The sequence below is a fragment of the Betta splendens genome, chromosome 16 (assembly GCF_900634795.4).
Source record: "Betta splendens chromosome 16, fBetSpl5.4, whole genome shotgun sequence".
In the NCBI taxonomy this organism is placed as follows: domain Eukaryota; kingdom Metazoa; phylum Chordata; class Actinopteri; order Anabantiformes; family Osphronemidae; genus Betta; species Betta splendens.
The window spans coordinates 19,487,996-19,505,924 of record NC_040896.2 but is presented as its reverse complement, the minus strand read 5'-3'; the positions used below and the strand labels follow the sequence as shown (position 1 = coordinate 19,505,924).

At 49.1% G+C, this 17,929-nt stretch overlaps 1 protein-coding gene across 1 annotated transcript in view; it reads left to right on the top strand.

The window, feature by feature from the left end:
- rspo2 (R-spondin 2) overlaps nucleotides 1-17,929 on the top strand; it is a 43,332-nt gene that overhangs the window by 18,140 nt on the left and 7,263 nt on the right. Inside the window, exons 4-5 of the mRNA XM_029130160.3 lie at nucleotides 7,210-7,353; nucleotides 7,463-7,651. Coding sequence (XP_028985993.1) covers nucleotides 7,210-7,353; nucleotides 7,463-7,651 — 333 coding nt within the window. The remainder of the gene's footprint in view (nucleotides 1-7,209; nucleotides 7,354-7,462; nucleotides 7,652-17,929) is intronic.

Below are 17,929 nucleotides of genomic sequence, written 5' to 3'. Positions count from 1 at the left end.
GGACTTAGCGGTGGACTCCAGCTAGAACGAGTTGCTGTTTCTCATTAGGCCCCTCACTCCCTTTACACCTGCATTTTCAAACATCCTGCAGTCACGGGGACGTTTGAAGTCATTTAACCAGGGTGTAAATGCAACCAAGATGTGTGGAAGATTAGGTCAAACCCATTCAGAAGAACCATATCTTCATAAAATGAACAACATGTTAAAAAACAAACCCCTTTAATCTAGCGTCATTTGAAGTATAAAATGATTATAGTGTGTATTAGCATTAGCGCATTAAGCTAAATCATTTTGTCAACTTTCTGTGAGGGGCTGTGGATTGAGACTTTCATCAGACAGTGTAATTTCTTGGCAGCCGACGTCGTCCCTGGCTTTGAACAGAGAGCCAGTCACAGCTGCTGCCGTGTCCAGATCGCCCACCAAAAACAGCACCGGCTGAAGGAAGATAAGAGCAAGAGAAGCAATAATTAACCCTCGGGTTAAGTAGCGTGTGGTTTTAAGGAAGGCAAATATGAGCTAATTGTAATTGTATTTATTGTTTCAGCGATGAAATCGTGGTGGATATTGAGCTAATAGTAATCTCATTGTTTCACGTGTTACTCTTGGACACTGTAGAGACTCAAGGTTATGTTTTAGTATGAGAGTTTTGAAAAAAAAGATAAAGCCAAACAATAACAGTGAAAAATTGAAATGTTCTCACGACTCTCGTTAAGTAAGTCTAAAATCCAATTAATGAAATGTCTCCCATCTCTCCCCGCTCAGCACCCCGATCTCATAACCTTATTTTAACATGGAATATGCTCGGAGTGCAGCTTTATAAGTTTACATGGAGCCTGAGGTGTTGGCCGAGTGTTTCATATAAAAACAGAGAGGAACTTGAACCCCTTCGGTTCCCTGAGCCAAACTCCTGACAGATGCACTAAAATGAAGCCCCAGAGGAGAGTGTCCGAACCCTTAGGCCTAATAATACGAACATGTAGGAACCGCAGGAAGGAAAAAAACCCTTCTAGTTACCCAGTCGCTGTGGACCTAGAAATCCAAATACATCCGCTGGCTACATTTGATTATGAAAACGAAAAGCACGTTAAAGCGGCACCGGCCAACTTTGTTTGTCGGTGGTTTTCGTGAAAATCCCAGGAATCAATCATTTTGTTCTGCTCATAATTACCTGGCCGGGCCGAGGTTCTCCATCACGGCTGGCTTGTATCGTGTTACAGTAGGTTCTTAGAGTTTTCTGTAGAGGAGCACTGACAGATGTTGTACACAGTTATATAAAGTCAGCTTGTTTGACGCATCACCAACACCCGCAGAAAAAAGGTTAAAGTTTTCTGACCGTGATGCTGTAGCACTTTTCACTCAAAAGCTCAAAGATGCTACGCCATTGTGTAACTGTCTGAGTCAGAGTCTGAGGGAGGAGCTTCAGCTCTCAGGCCTTCAACCACCTGTCGATATTCAGCACTTCTAGGCTGTTGATGTCTGTCTTAACCAGTAGGAAACTCTTAAACATCACTAGCAAACGTCTGGCATCAATTGCGCCCCCCCCCCAGAAAAACACTTAATTGCCATGCTCATACATGCACCCAGATATGCATGCTCATCGAATCTCCCCACATTTCAGGCCAGCTCCTAAAACCCCCTCTGTCATTTAACTATACTTTCATGACTTTCAAGAAAATTGCGACAGAAAGACATCTTGTTCTTTGGTAAAAAGCCTTTTTACCAATTTTAACCTTGGGATCCAAACCACTACCTGTGTAAATTCTCATCTCGGGTGAATTCTGACTTTAACTAATCGTGATGTGTGGCAGGTTCATTTGAATCCTTCCCCATGTACACTGCTCATAGGACAACGTTTGGTATTGTCACGTAGCATCAGATCTCAGAGTGAGGCTACTTTGATGTCATCTTGACTTCAGGCTTCAGACTTTAATCCACTTTCCTATTTGACCCTCGGTCCCAGTTATGCATCTCACTAAACTCTTCACATCCAATCACTTTTGCTGGATATTTTATTGACTTCAAAGCTAATCGCGCGAGGCCAGTGAATATTATTCCTTAGCTGACCACAGTATAGAAGGGAATCATTGCCATTATATTTATAGACATTTCCTGTATGTCTTGATTTGGACCAAGTGTATGTGAGCTGTACTTAAACGTGTTCAAATAGTGCAGCTCAACTAATATCTGAAGAGCTCTTTTTTTCATTTGTGAATAAATATGACAATAGCTGCTGATAGAATGAATTCTATATTAATTCGTTTTCTTCGGGACCCGGTTGTGTAGTGGACAAATGATGCTCAGTGGTTCTACAGAAACACTGATCAGAAGACAGGCTGTGTGTTTCCAGAGATGCCTGGAACGTGGCTTTACATCTTTGTTATCACGCGCTTTTTAAACACGAGCTCTGAAATCACTTAGTCAGCAGCTGCTTACTATTACTCCAGAGTTTGTCTGCGCGATCTTATCTCATTCAGGCTTTTTCTGTGAACTGCTTGCATAAAGAAAAAAAAACAAGAGCTAGACGAGAAAGAGGCCGAAAGCGAAGTTTTAGACAGCCTCTGTTTGAAATCTCACATTAGGTTTTTTTAGAAGTCTTTTTAAGGGGCTCCAGGGGATCAACAGGCATGTGATGAGATGAGCTACAGCCTAGACATGAAGGGATGAATACACTGGGAGTTGACGTGAGAGAAAAGATACTGAAGCCCAATATGTGCAAAGCCCAGACAATAATTTGCAATAATTGTGTTTGATAAAGTTCCACTCTAAATGAAGATAAGGTTTTTAAGTTCTGAGGTACAGTAGCTGTCTGGTCTCCCTCTAACCTCTCATCTCATTTTATGGATTATAATAACCTCTGAATTATGACTCATGACTTTAGAAACGAGTCCAAAGACCAAAACCAGCCCATCGTAGCCTTATTTTCAATTCATGTCTGCATGGTGGACCTCTCAGGATTACTTGCCTCACCTTCTTTTTCCCTTTCACTGCAGAGAAAATAACGGCACAATTACAGCCAACAACAATGGGACCTCCACTTTTCCACAACATAACATAACTCCAAGCCCGTTTACAGCTACACTTCAGCTGGATTCCACTGTTGGCCAGAGATGTGGGAGCCACAGCGTTAACCACCGTTACTGAGATGTAGCAATACCTTCCTGTTGTATAACACCGTCCCGTATGTCCATATATTATGTTTCCCCGGGCTCTGCTTTGGAAGAACTCCTTTCAACAGCTAATGGACGGCTTGATAGGAGCCATAAACCACTCCACTGTTATCCACGGGGTTCGTTATCAGCGCCCCGGACGAGGCCCCACACCAGTGTTCGTGGGTGTCAGCCCGCTGCTCCGGAGGCAAGATTTGTAGCCGCGGACACACAGTGCGCTGCTTTATGTGTGCGCCGCGCCTCTCTCACGTCCACGTTTCGTACGACGCCGGTCTCAATGCGCATTCCCGTTCCAGGGCACGCTCTGTCGGCGGGCTAGGTCTCAACCAGAAGAGTTACGATCTGTAGCGTGACTGTCAGGGATGTCTCACAAAAGGAAAGTGTTGAGAGGGTCACGAGAGCAGAGGCTGCAGTGGAATCCTTCCTCCCTTGGGGGTTTTGAGGACCCCCCACGGCTACGTCTACATACAGTCCAATAGCCACCTTTGACTCTAAGAGACGGCCAACATGCAGCTGTGTTCACAGTCGGCCAACAACCACTTTGATTGAGGTCTGAGATGACCAATATCCTGAACGCAGAGTTTAAATGTCACAGCTCGTTCACCCCCAGTGTAATGTGCCACTAGAGGCTGTTCAATTGGAGGTAATCTTATTTTATTGTGGGTTCGTTTTTACTGCCTTTCTCCCATTGTTGCGTTTCTCACTTCTTCGTCACGTCACACTACACTCGAAGTGGAATTCTACTGGATGTATGATTCAAGATTGGTTTGGTTTTACAACACAGGATGGTGGGACTTTGTCAGGTTGGATGTGGATGTGAGCCACGGGTACCAAGGCAGTGTTAAGGAATAACATGGGTTTTGAGTGTGGCAGGACTGGAAGCTCTCTCTCCCGCTCTGCCTTTCCATGCTTCTCACTGAAATGCTCTTTTTTCTTTCTTCTAATTTTGAGCTTGTGGGTATTTCCATTGCACAGTCTTAACCAACAAAAAGACCAGTTGCTTTTGGCCTTTGAGCTTTACCAAGGGACATTTAATCATCACAGCTTTAGTGACCGCACTTTCAGATTTGCCAGACATTACAATGGAGCCACCAAACCAAACCCTTCTCCCAGGGCTTTACAGCCAGATGCAGAATTGAATCTGGGTTTTTTGGTCAAAACCCTGCATAATCGTACATTCTATAGCGTGAGCGGGAGGTGCCGTCTGTGCATGAGCGCTATCTGAAGCGGGAGCTGGCTGAGCAGACACGGCGAATGGCAGACTGTGTTCCTTGGAGGATCGCTGCCACACCTGTCGCCCCTGATTGCTCTTTGGGAGGTTCTGACAGACAGCAGCACCAGCTCTGCTGCCGCTAGCCGCCGCAGCAGTGTTCGGAGGAGCACCCGAGTGGAAAATACAGCTTCGAGGCTGGGATTGAACACGGGCCTTTACCGGCTCTGGCCACGACATGGCTCGGTAGCAGCAAGCAAGCCAGAGCCTCCGTGTCAGCCAAACACGGGGGCTTGAGAGTAGGTCAGAGCTGTTCGACTCAGCTTGGAGACAAAAAATGGAAAGATGGGGATTGTTTTTCCCTTCACACTGCCAGGCCTTTTACAGCGTGGACCCTCGGGTCTGGTTACCTCTCTGGGAGCGGCTGAGTCTCTCTCGGTAGACTGATGAGCGGCCTGACAGCCCACCTCCGAGACCTCATCTGGAATATGAGAGATTCATTAATCTTCAGAGAAGTATTATAATATTCGTGTCAGTGAATGGAGAGATTAAACACGGTGCTGTCAGCCTGGAGAGGAGCAGCGAGTGACTGGGGCTGACCGCAGTAAAATCGTCAGCTTCGCCCCGTCCAGACCGCGGCTGAGGGGACCGGCTGCTGCCAAGCGCCGCTCCATCAGGAGTGACGCGCTGTCACTCGCGTCTCGGCCTCAAATGCGTCGTGTTAAATTCAGCGGCAAAATAGAAAAAAGCTAAAGAGCTTTCCAGCTGAACTGAGGCCTTTTATATAATATAACTCCAGAACCAGGGTGAGAGATAATGATGATAATACCTTTAAGTCTGAAGAACACCAGGCCTTCAAACATCTGATGACCTCATTACTTCTCATTAGTCTCCTTGAGGCACCTACATGAGGACTTTAAAGGTGGTCCGGAGGTTAATCCTGCAGGGAGAATAAACTGTGCCTGCTGTGGAGCCGCCGGAGAAGCTGCTGACCGCCCAGTGGTCAGTGTGGGAGCTGTCCCAGATAGCCCAGTGCCTGATAAGGAGAGAGGGATTAATGTCAGCCATTCACTCCTACCTACCTCGTTCTCTGATGACCTCTGACCCTCAGGCTTGGGCTTCCTGTGTTTTAGCTTCACCGGCGTGCGGCCCCACCTCATCCGTCTCACCCAGTGACACTGTTGCTTATCTTTTATTTAGAAAACAAGATGTCCAAGCATGTTCGCCATTTTCTGACGGCATTCGTCCAAGACATGGTCATTTAAAACCTTGCAGCGAGAACACACTAAAGGAACACATGTAATTTATTTATGGTTCGTATCTGTGGGGTCAGACAATTGAATTAATAACATGAATCTGTTGTGAGAAGAGGAAGCTGTGGTGATTTATGCTCAGAACCATCTTTTCAGATGGCGCAGTGCAGCTGCACTACAGACTACTCCAGCCGTATCTGATCGGCATGTGTGCGCTTGTGCACGTCTGTGTGTGTGTGTGTGTGTGTGTGTGTGTGTGTGTGTGTGTGTGTGTGTGTGTGTGTGTGTGTGTGTGTGTGTGTGTGTGTGTGTGTGTGTGTGTGTGTGTGTGTGTGTGTCGTCCACGGTTTGTTTAGACTGGTCGGGAAAGCGTGAGACCAGAGTGAGTGGGCAGAGGCCATACTTTAGGGTTCAAAGTAAATCGGGGAGGGACCCCCTCGTTTTGGAGGAATGTCGAGGAGGAGGCCTGATGGTTAGCTGGAGATGGCGTAATTAAGGGGTGTGATTGTGAGAACCTTCTCTTCCCCGGGCCCTGCAAGGGTCACAGATAAAAGAGCAGCCCTCAGCCTCGCTCGCATGCGGGGGAAAAAAAAGGCCGGTAGAGCAAGCGCACGAGTGCAGATGACACCTTACCTGGAAAGACCCCCGCGTGCGGCGGCCGCGTAGTGGCTTGTGGCTCCGCGGCGCTCGCAGCCTGCTGGGCAGCGGCGGCCACATAGAGCTTCTGAGGAGCATCATAAATTAGACGGAGCCGGGAGGCTCCTTCTAATCATGCAGGCCTGTGCGTCGCCCCAGTTGGTGTGGTTGTTGTAATTTGGCCCTGCCTGACGGGCTATTTGCAGAGTCAGGGCTTGATGACACATGGCCGGGCCTTTTCCTTCGCAAGCGTCGCACCGTGCGTCGTGCGCGGCGGCCAGGGCGTGGCGTGGGAGGAGAAGCGTGCTGTTGTGTTTGCTGACTAAATGCCTTGGCGTTTGTTCGGCGAAGCGGCACAAATTGACGGTGTGCCCCCCCCCATCTCAAATCCACCCCCCTCTAGCCACAAGCTAAGGGATCCAAACAGCTGGACAGCTTTGTGATGATTCACGTCATTCGCACTTTAATGGAAACCGGACGTCCCACTAATCCTTAGTTGTGAAAACACGTCCAGGCGGGATCAGTGTCGAGTGATAAAATAACATATTAAAGACACTTCAGCTCTAATTAGACGTGTCCTTCCTGTTGCAGAGCCCCATTAGTTAAAAACACATGAAGACGATGGTTCATATCTAGAGCGTGTTCAAAGAGGCCATCACGACACAGTCCTCTGAGATGTCTGTTGTTCTGTTCACACTGTTGGTTGCTCACTGAGTGACAGGAACACGGCGTGGAGAAGGGCAACATTTCCTTAAACACACTTGAGCCTCAGAAAGGAATATTTCACAGAGCATTGTCAGATTTTTTTGTGGGGGGGGGGGGTGCGATGCTATAATCCTTTCAAAAAGCCCCTTTTTCCAAGCCTCTTAGTTCTCGATCAACTCCAGATGAGACGGTTGCTTAGACACTGATGGCAGCCCTCTGTCTTCCCCTCTTCCTCCAGGGTGCAGGATAGAGAACTGCGAGTCCTGCTTCAGTAAAGACTTCTGCACCAAGTGCAAGTCTGGTTTTTACCTGCACAAAGGGCGCTGCTTCGACAAGTGCCCCGAGGGCTTCGCTCCGTTCGAGGACACTATGGAGTGCGGAGGTACGTGAGGCCACACACAAACACACACACACACACAACACACACACACAACACACACACACACACACACACAGCTCCTTTACACTTTATCACTGTTTCTGTGTGTCAGAGGGCTGCGAGGTGGGCCAGTGGAGTGAATGGGGAGCCTGCACCAGGAGGAACAAAACCTGTGGCTATAAGTGGGGTTTGGAGACCCGGACGCGGCACATTGTAAAGAAACCACCCAAGGACACGATACCCTGTCCCACCATCGCTGAGTCCAGGATGTGCAAAATGGCCATGAGGCACTGTTCGAGAGGTAAGGCTGTCACACGCTCGCACGGACATATATACGTTTCCATTACTGAGGTGAATATTACAGAAACCATCCCACGTCTCCCATCGGAGGCCTTGATCCACCTGTCTTGCGTGACCTGAGCCTTGTTTATTCGCTGTCTGTGCCTCTGAGGCGCACAGTCGTCTTTCCGTGCGCGAAGCGTCGGCCCTTTTCCACGGCGACCGCGTCTTTCTCTGAGGTATATTTTTCCCCCCTCTCTCCCATCTCGCCTTCTCCCCTCAGTGGAATTCATCAAAGCGCGAGCTTTCAGGTTTTCTTCAATGGCCGTCTCTGTTTCTCCTCGTCAGCATGAGAGATATTTGCGGTGCGTGTCAGGCTATTAAATGAACAGTCAAACCTGGAATGTCTTCATGTGCAACTGCAGCAAAGGGATTTATTTATTTATTATCTTTCAGTGAGCCATTTCTCTCAGATGGTCCAAACACATATACTTTTACATCTCTGATAAAGTTTGGATTAGGACCAGTGTAAATATGGAATTCCTCAAAATGAAGAGGCAGATATTGTTCAGGTTGTCTCCAAAAGAATAAACTGGGCCTAACACAAAAAGAATTCTTCTCCATTTTTTGTTAAATCAGAAAGAGTAAATAGTCTTATAGCCCCTCATTTAGTTGCTCATGTTGCGTCCTGTCACTTCTCCCCAACCCCATGAACCTCTTAGTGACTTAGCTGTGCCTTCTTGACCTTCTCCACAAAACTTTATGACCTTCTTTAATTAAAATGTAGCATTGTTGCGCATGGTTACAGCCGCCAGTTGCCTCAGGCATGAAGTCGCCGATGGGAAGCTGTTGTAAGGTCCACAACGAGTGCATGGCGGTGCCACATTCTCTGGTCATCGTAAGCCTCCCGATACTGAAGATCAGCGGCCTTTGTCTTGCTGTCAGAAGCTGTGCGTTAAAGTGCCACTGAGCGAGCGGCGCCGCAGGCTCGTGAAGTGCTGCGGTCGCCCGTTTATTAAAGGTACATTTCAGACATGTGTTGTCAATTGTGCACAAATCGACCGCTACCGAAAAAAAAATAAAAATCATATCCCCCGTTTGGGCAAAGCCAGTGAAACACAACACTCTGCAGTTCAAATAAATACAGAGTAAAAATGAACGCCACTCAAGTCGAACAGGAGGAAAAAGACTCCAGAGAGCCGTGGCCGTCACCAGGGAGCTCCACCGGCTGACTGTAAAATAATCAGTGGCCATGAGTGATAATAAAGATTAGCCTAATGGGAGGAGAGGCCACCCTCTGAAATGCAGGTCGGAGCCGGGGGAAGAAGATTGAAAGGTTACAGAGCTTATTATGAAAGGGTTTGTTAGGCAACAATACTGTAAATTCTCGAAATGCTACTTTATAATCAAACACCATGTATTAAAATGTGAGAATTCAACCTTTCAGCAGATTTCGAAACAGCAACCCGTGGATTAGTAGACAATATAAGAAGGGCTCGTAACGATCTCTTGGAAGTTAAGGCATTTTTATCAGCTTTCCTCCTTGGACACTGGACACCAGCGTTTAGGACACCCATAGGATTGTATATCTGCACACTTTAAAGATGCTGTGGATTAAATGGAGACATGAAATCAGAGGAAGCATATAAGTATGAGCTATTTATAGCAGCGCTTATCTGATCGCCCTGCTTGCATTTCTACCTTTCTATGTAATTAAATTACACTGAATGTCAGTGACAGATCCCGACCTGGCAGCTCAGCCCAGCTGCACAAGGACAGCGCTGACAGCCTCCTAGCGTCCTCGCTCCCCCGTGCTCCTGCAACGACCCGATCCCTCCACGAAACACACACAGGCGCGGAGAAGGAAAGCCCGGCTAGCGTCAAGAGGCGCGGCGCCTTCGCAGCAAACATGACGAGTCGTGTAAACGCGCGTCTGATCCGTTCCATGCGAGTTAGCGATGAGTGTAAACACCTTATATCATTTGCGCTGCTGGGATTCATTTGCTGTTCCGCGTCGGGGCCAGAACGGCAGTGTCCCGATAACAAACCCCGGCCTCGAGCGTAGCGAGGAAAAGATTTTGTGGAGCGCGCAGATAGACAAAATATGCGGTGGTGCACTTTGGAAGCCCTCGTTTTCACCCGACTGTCAGGCAAATTTTAGGAAAACATTTAAAGTTTAGCAAAATGAAACAAAATGCTGGTGAGCGTCCATCGTCTGGAATGCATGTCTAGCTTATAGGGAGAATCACAGCAAAGTAATCTTATAATAAGGCCAGTCAAATTAGTGGAAAACCATATTTCTTGTAACTCCTACAACACTCTAGAGGAACTGGGAAGTGTAGTCCCTCATGCACCAGTCTGGCAGGTGCTTGCATTAAACCCTGGAGATGATAGAATGCTCTGCTGGTCCCTGGAGTGGTGCTCTGAACGGTCTATGAACAATAAAGAGACTTTATTAATAGCTGCCCCAGGCCTATCTTCATAGATGAGACTCTGCTCGCTCCATCTTGTGAGCAGGTTGATGGAGAAGCAACACTTCAGCACCCAGGTATATTCCATATCAATGCTGGGAAGGCCCCACAGAGAGCTCCCAGCAGCCCCTGTCATCAGACTCACTGGTTTATAAACACTAACTCCTTCCTGTCAATCCATCTGTATTTTGCTCTTTTTTTTCTTTTGGCCACACACTTTCATAAACTGTGATGTCTGAACAATAGCTCTCCACATTATATATAGTATAATAGTATAAATGGCTTAAAACTCTGTGTGAAGTCCCTGATTTGGGAAAAGTCCGACAGAGGCACCATTTCAAGCCGGACTTTTTTCATTCGTGATTCAGATGTTGAGGTGACACAAAATCCCTTAATAGTAGCAGCAGGCAGGAGTGACAGGTAGTGGGGTCAAAATAGGTTCCAGAAGATCCAGGAAGCAGCCAAGTCCAAAACAAACCAGGAACCAAGTATTTACATTAGAAAGTTGCACAAGAAGAAGAAACAATGCTTCTTTAAGCTTGTGAAGACTTACAGCCGCCCTCTTGACCTTGTGGAAAGACAGTGAGGAAGCAGAAACAGGCAGAGGGAGACAGAACAAGGCAGGAGGAACATAATGATTATCTTTGGCCACTGGATAATGTACCTGTACTTTGAGGGCTTTGGGCCTTTGTGGAAGCATCGATCTCCTGTCTCCATGTGTAACCGGAGAAACTCTTTCTGCTGCGAGGCTCGGCCGGGGCCAGGTCCTCCATCTCATCAGTCATCCGAGTGCTCGGATCCAGCCACCACCAATACCGTCTGTCATAACTTGAGCGTGCAGTTTTTTGTTTATGCTGTAACTATGATAACCACGCTTTCTGGTCGCAGTCCTCCCTCCGCTCCCTTTTGGAATCAATTTGAGACCTTGGGTAAATAGGTTTTAATTCATGTTCTGTGGCAGCGGTGGAGGATAAATCCGCTCAGACTTAGTTTACCACCAGGTCTTTGGACCTGGCAGAGTGGGGGAGAGGCTGGCATTCGCTCTACCCTTCAAACACCTACAATCTGGTGCCGGGGACCAAAGCAAATCGGGCCCCGCCCCGGATCGAGCAAACCCCAGGATGATTTTGTTGGTGGGATTTGCGCCAGGTTCTGTCTGAAGCCAGTCTGGTTCTGCGGTGAATCCACAGTACTGTGGACCTCCTGCTCCTCATCTGTCTGCGAACCATCTGCTGTTAAGTCTCTGCTCCTGTAAAAATGATGCACGCAGAAAATAGTCATTGCCTCAAATCCGCTCTGGAGGAAGCTCGGCCGCCTCGTCTGCAGCCTGTGCCGCTCGAGACTACCTCACAATTCCGGTTGCTGCCGGTATTTGCATACAAGCCAGCGGTTAGTGCGCGTGCATGCGCGTGAGCACGCGATTTAGGTGTTTATACTCACTCAGCCAAGAGGTTGAGGGCCTGGCAAAAGATGCCGTTCACTCGTGAGCATTTTAGTTAAGCACGATCACATGAATCTGGGGGGTGTTTTCGGTTTTATTAGATGTCGCCTACTTCAATCAAACTAGCTTCTTTTCCGAAGCAGATGCTCACTCATTCTCAAGCTATTTGCGACGAGACATGTTGTTGCCTCGGTAGAAGAGCGCATGGTGCCGAACTCTACTCGAGCCACTATCTTCCACTCTGGGTGAAGGTTTGAGCCCGTCTTCACTCGTGTACTTATCTCATTATTCCAATTAATGTTCGCCGGGTGTGCTCTACGGGAAGCCCGGGCTTCCAGGATCCCAGGGCTGGCGCGCAGATGACAAGTCCCACTCTGATTTCTGCCACAGCGGAATGACGGCTGATGATTAACGTTGATCTCCGGCCTGGATAATATCACAGACAATCCGGATAAGTTCCTCCCGCCAGCGGGAGAAGAATGAGGAGCGCTTTCCCAGGACAGAAGGAGAGCACTAATTGGCAGCCACTCCTGTCATAGTAATTATGTGTGCCTCACACCACAGCCTGTTGTGACTGGGGGAGCGACCGCTTAATCTTCATTTAATAAGGCCGCTCCATAGGGGCTGACACAGTAGCTGATGAAAGGGCCTCAGAAGTCCCCTGCCTCCTTTAGACAGCATGGATGGCCTGGCTCCGGACACAGTGCATGGGCCACGGGTTGGTGTCTGGCTGAGCTAATCCCTCCCACCGTCCTGAGCTGGTAACATTCATCACTTTAATTAAATGCCACCCCCAAAAAACGAAGAAAAAAAAAAACGTCTCCCCTCACAAATAGAAACGTAATAATCATTTCCTCATTTTGCACACATGACTGTGAGACCTTTAGGCTGAGATGACAGAAGGGACTTTGGAAGCTTCGCACTGTGCTGCAGCGAAGGAGGAAAGGCACATCAACCTGTCACTGCCTTGGCCAGGGCTCCAGCCTCCCGGTGCCAGTGGCAGTTACGGTCAGCGCTGCGGTCACAGTCGCAAACGAGCACGAGCTCTGTTTCGGCTAGCCCCATCCCATATTGGTGTCTGCCATGGGCTGTCCAGTTTGTCTGCCCGTGTCTCCACTCATGAAATTAATTATCTAGGCACATGTTGGTCAGACAGTCCGCACTTGCAAAATCCTAATGGTCTCAAACCAAACTCTCTGGTTTACGTTTCTGCCTCTTGTGCACTTTCTTAGTGTTAAATCTTCCATCGGGGGAGAAAGTCATTATGAGTCGTCTTTGAGAGCCCTGGGTACATTCCTTATTCTGCAGTGAGAATGGGGGGGGCATCTCTGATGAACTTCCCACTAAGTGCCCCTGCTCTCTGACCAAAATAAATATGGATGCTGTCATTTTGTCAGCAACTGTCTTCGGAGAGCAATATTCGAAACACCCCATGATCCTGCTGGCTTTTATATGGAGAATCCATCGTCATACCACAGGCATGAGCCATAAACATGTGGAGGCTTTTCAAAGGCCGGGGGGTGGGAGTGGGGGAGTGGTGGGGTGGAGGGATGGAAGGAGGGAGGTGGAAGGGGAGGGGTCAGTGGCACTTACTCGGGCTCCACACTCCACATTATTGTCATCTGGTCTGTGTGTGTGTGTGTGTGTGTGTGTGTGTGTGTGTGTGTGTGTGTGTGTAAACGGAGGGGGGGGGGGGGCGTCACACTTTTTGCCCCACTTGAGTTGTGGCTTTGGTGAACTGCGTTTCGTGGACTCACAGCACTGATCCTGTTTATTTGACTCACTTCATTCTGAAATGGGCAGTTAAAATGAAAATGCCGACGGGTGGGTTGGAGCGACTGAGCGAGCAGCGGTACGTTGTACGTACGGTCGTACCACAGTTCGCGGCGACGACCTGAAACCTTCGGCGGGAAAAGGAAACAGTGCTCCGTCGGCTCCTCGTTGCAGCGCTTCCGCCGTCGCCTTCTGGCGAAGGAAACGAGGCACATGGGCCGACATCAACAGCCCCATCAAAAACACACGTACACAAACAAACAAAGTGGCAGCAAGCTGGAGGGGGGAGAAAGAAAGGAGGAGGAGGAGACGCTGTACAGAAGGAGAGTGTTTTCATGTCCCACAAACGGGAGCCATTTCCCCCTGCTGTGCCGTTTGTGGGACGATGGTGCCCATGACTCCTGGCCGTGAAGCGAACCCTTCACCCACTGTTCCCCTGAAGCTCTTGTGAAGCCGCCTTCACACCGACGCATGGCAGCAGCGCGCGATGAGACCTCTTGACTCGCGGATGGGGTTGCTCTCGGCGTTTGGTGCAGAACACAGATGACGGCGGTTCGCCCGTGGCCGCACTCGCTTATTATCTCCTGGAAAATGGTAGAAATTGAACAATGTCAGATGCAGGCGCGTGGTGTCGCGTTTCCTGCTTCACAGCAGCCTAAGGGTATGTGCTGCACACATTGGCCTCATCCTCATCCTCATCCTCATCCTCATCACGGGTGCGCTCCTGCGCCGGGGTTTGTCACCTCATAGTGGAGCGGTCCCGGCTGGACGGCGTGGGCTCCGTGTGCCAGACCTCCAGTCCGCTCTCCTGTGGGTCGCGCACACTTTCATCCTCGCGTGTGCGAGGATCCTCATCTGCCTGGTGGTGTCGATGAGGATCCTCGCACACGCGCGCATTCACGGCCGCAGTGTGAGAAACACGCAATAGACGCCGACGCACAATAAAACGGACCTCACAAGATGAAGCCACCGCATTATCTGCTCCTTTTTCCCCCCAAACGGGTTTCCATTCGCCCTCTTTCCCTGCCGCTTGTCGGCGTATCATGTTGCGCGGCCGTCTGAGGGACAATGCGGCGGACGCCGCGGGAGCGAGACGCGCTCGCGTGGCACGGATCGCTCGCGCCGCGTGCTCGGAGTCCTCCCTCACCAGCGGTCTGGCTGAAGGAGGAGAGGAGGAAGGCGAGGAGCCCAACGGGGAAGTCTGGAAACATCTGGTGCACAGTTGCACTGGCTCGGTCTCCAGAAGGCCCTCACAACCCCCCCCCCCCCCCCCCCCCCCCCACTCCGCCTCCTCTCTGTCTTTGGCGGGCATCATCATAGAGACATCACAGCTTTTAATTGCGTTTGCTGGTTCAGAGAGAGGCTGTGGCTTTTGACCCACTCGTGCCGATGAGAGTGGAGAGTAAAGGCCGGCTGCCTTCTGAACCAACGGTTCAGACTATGGTGGTAAGTAGGAGCCGTGGACCAAGTTATACCAAGTATTATATCAAAACCAAAGCTGGTTGTGCATTACCCAGGTGGTTTTACGCCAATGGACTCCAGGTACTATGGCGAATACTGAAGTTCAGGACCATGATCTATGCAGACCTTGAGATCTTGTTGTTCCTGATTAGCGGAGACAGAAGTTTCTCTTTCATTACTCCTCCAATTGTCCTCCATCTCCTCCTTCCACTGCATCTCTCATGTCTCCTACAAACCTCTTCATCCAGGTGAGACTTAGAAATGGCTGTTGAAATTGCACCGTAATCATACGTGCCTAAAAGCAACAAGAAAATTTCTACCATATGCCTCAAAGCCCTCTGTTTGGGGGGGGGGTTGTTATTGACAAGAGAGTGAGAGTGGTGCCTGGATTGAGGGTCTGAGTGACTCTGTGTGATCAGATCTGTCAGAGCCACTCAGCTGTCTGTCTGCATGGTGTTTGACAAGCATGTGATGCAGCACAGGCCTTAGAGAGGATCAAGCCCTTCCTAAACTGGCTTTACCTCTCTGCCTGTGCTGCGAACACATCAGACGCCTCCCCCCTCCTCGCCTCACTACTGTGACTAATGAACTATTTTTATCAAAGAATACGTGCGGCCTGTCGTACCATCAGACGCCACTGAACAACGGTGTCCTCAGAGGTTTAGCAGGACAATCAAAGAAAACACAAAGCTCAGGCCAGGCTTGATTCCCTCATCACCAGTCATTGCAAGGGCATTGCGGCATGATCCTGACGGCCCCGGTCTTTGTTTTGGTGTCTAAGCCCGGCTGACTTAACTTGGCTCCCCGCTTGTTATAGAGTCTGGTCTTGTTTTGGGACAGTCGGGCCCTGTGTTCAAACATGTGAGGGATTTCCTCTCGGGGTTTCACAGTAGAGGGAAGGGGGATGAGAGGACTTGCAGAAATGAGATATGAAGATGGAATCATTCTGGACAATTTCCTCCTATATCCTCCCCCCATTCGCCTACAGACCCGCTGAGATCAGGAAGACACAGACCAGGTGGTATTAGACCTACAGTGACACGTATTTGTACAAATCTAAAATAGTAATGCACGGATAGAGATGCTACATTTCTGTTCCATGTCTTTTAGCAGATGTACCATTAAAATTTCTTCCGTTTTGTTGATTTGAGACAGTTTTTTCTGGGATCGATTAATAGGCAGCTCAATCCGTCCTATAACTTAGTTGTTCCTTAACAAGTACACCCCACCCCCCGTGTGCTGTAGCGCCACAGGGGTGCAGAAAGCCCTCTAGTCCTGGTGCACCTTATTGCACGCTCCCCCATGGTCGTGTTAACAACCATTTTATTCCTCTCCATAAAGCGGGCCGGGGTGCTGTAATGCAGAGGGATTGTTCACGAGGAACTAGAGGAGCGGCCTAAACCATATAAGCCTCCCTTCTACCTGGGGCCCAGACTTATGTTATTCTCAGGTCCTGGAGATGCAAATTCCCCCTCCTTGGATAAAAAATAAGCATTTGAAATATGTTATCCAACGGCGATGTGAAGAGGTCGCCACCGTTGCAGCATGGGCTTCTTCTGCCTTGATCCGTCGTCGGCACGGGGCCACTTTCGAAAGTCCACAGTTGATGCTGGAGGGGGGCCGGTTTGTACACGGAAGGAGATCGGTGGAAGGCTGCAGTGTGTGAAAGTTCACTAAACAGAGCTGCCAAGTCGGCTTTTATTAGCTTTTATTTCATAATGGTACAGCAAACATAATGAGCTCCTGTGGCAAGTGATGCATTGGCGTGGAAAGAAGGAAATGTATATGACAGTTATACCGGAGGAGCCCGAGAGCGGCTTGTCATCAAAGATTGAATAGAACAAATAAATCCACGCCGAATCTGGTGTCTGTTGAGAATGATTTATTCCAGCAGCTCAATGCAATACACTTATCGGAATCTAAAATGGATGACTATCATAACTCTGCAAGAGACTTCCTGCTTTATATCACAGCGTGTGGGATAGTAGAAGACGGATCAAAGCATTTATGGACGTCGCATCTCGGTTCGGTACAGAAGTCATGCAAATCAAAGTTGCAGCGCTCCGGCTGCCTCGGTCGTCTCTGCCTGAAGGAAAACACATCTGTAAAAACTTCCCCGCCGGAGTGATGGATTTGCTGCTGTATCTCCCAGCAGGTTTCCTGATCCTCGGATCCGCGGTCGCACTGGAAACCACTCCCTCGTGCGCCCCGGCTATCTTCGGCTCGCGCGGCCTCGCACCCCCAGCCCCCCCAACCCGCACACAACAAATGTAAAAACAAACAGCCTTCAGCCTTTGAAAAGCCCCGAGCTTTATATTTTTCTCATCAGAAATAAAACACTACATTAAGCCATTCATTAAAGTCAACTATAGCTAATTATCCCTCATTTACCCAAGTGCCCCTGGGGCAGGACAGCCCCATACTTAGGCCCAGATGTGTCGATGAGTCAGTCGGGAGATAGCAGACCGCAGAAGGGGGCTGCTCACTTCTCTCTGAGTCCTGCGGTCTGTAGGCGCATCGGGCTCAGTGGGCCAGTCGTGATGCCTGTTGACTGCCTGACTTTACCCTCCGTGGACTGTGTACATGCACAGTGCCTCATTTACTAAAGAGAAGTGAATAAGATCACATGAAATGAACAGCTGTACACCTAATGAGCCCCCCCCCCCCCCTTCAATCCTGTAGGGGGCGACAGAGGGCCCGCAGATTTACGATGTAAAGCTAAACTACAAGTCTTTACCTATTGGCAGCTCCAAGTGGAAGTGGGAACACTATAACAGTTGGCAGGATGTCACAGCCCAGAAACCATATAACGTCATACAATTTAACTCCTCAGACCTCCTTTTTTTTTCCTCAGCGTCTGGTGCCCCCATCAGACTTCACCACTGGGATGATGGAGTGTAGCTGCTGCTTCTGCTGGGACCGCTTCCTTTTAGAATATGGCATGTGCTCACAAATGATCAGCAACGCCATCGAAAGGAATTAATCTTCGGTTTGGGATGCACTTCGTCACAGAACGCTTTGCAGACCAAACTCGAGCATTTAGGCGGATTTTTCCAAATAAATCTCGACTGGTGCCGCTGTAAGCTAGTGAATGTTACGCGGCTCGGTCAGAAACCATCTGGTCCTGTGTGGATCCCACTGTTCGCCTCCCACT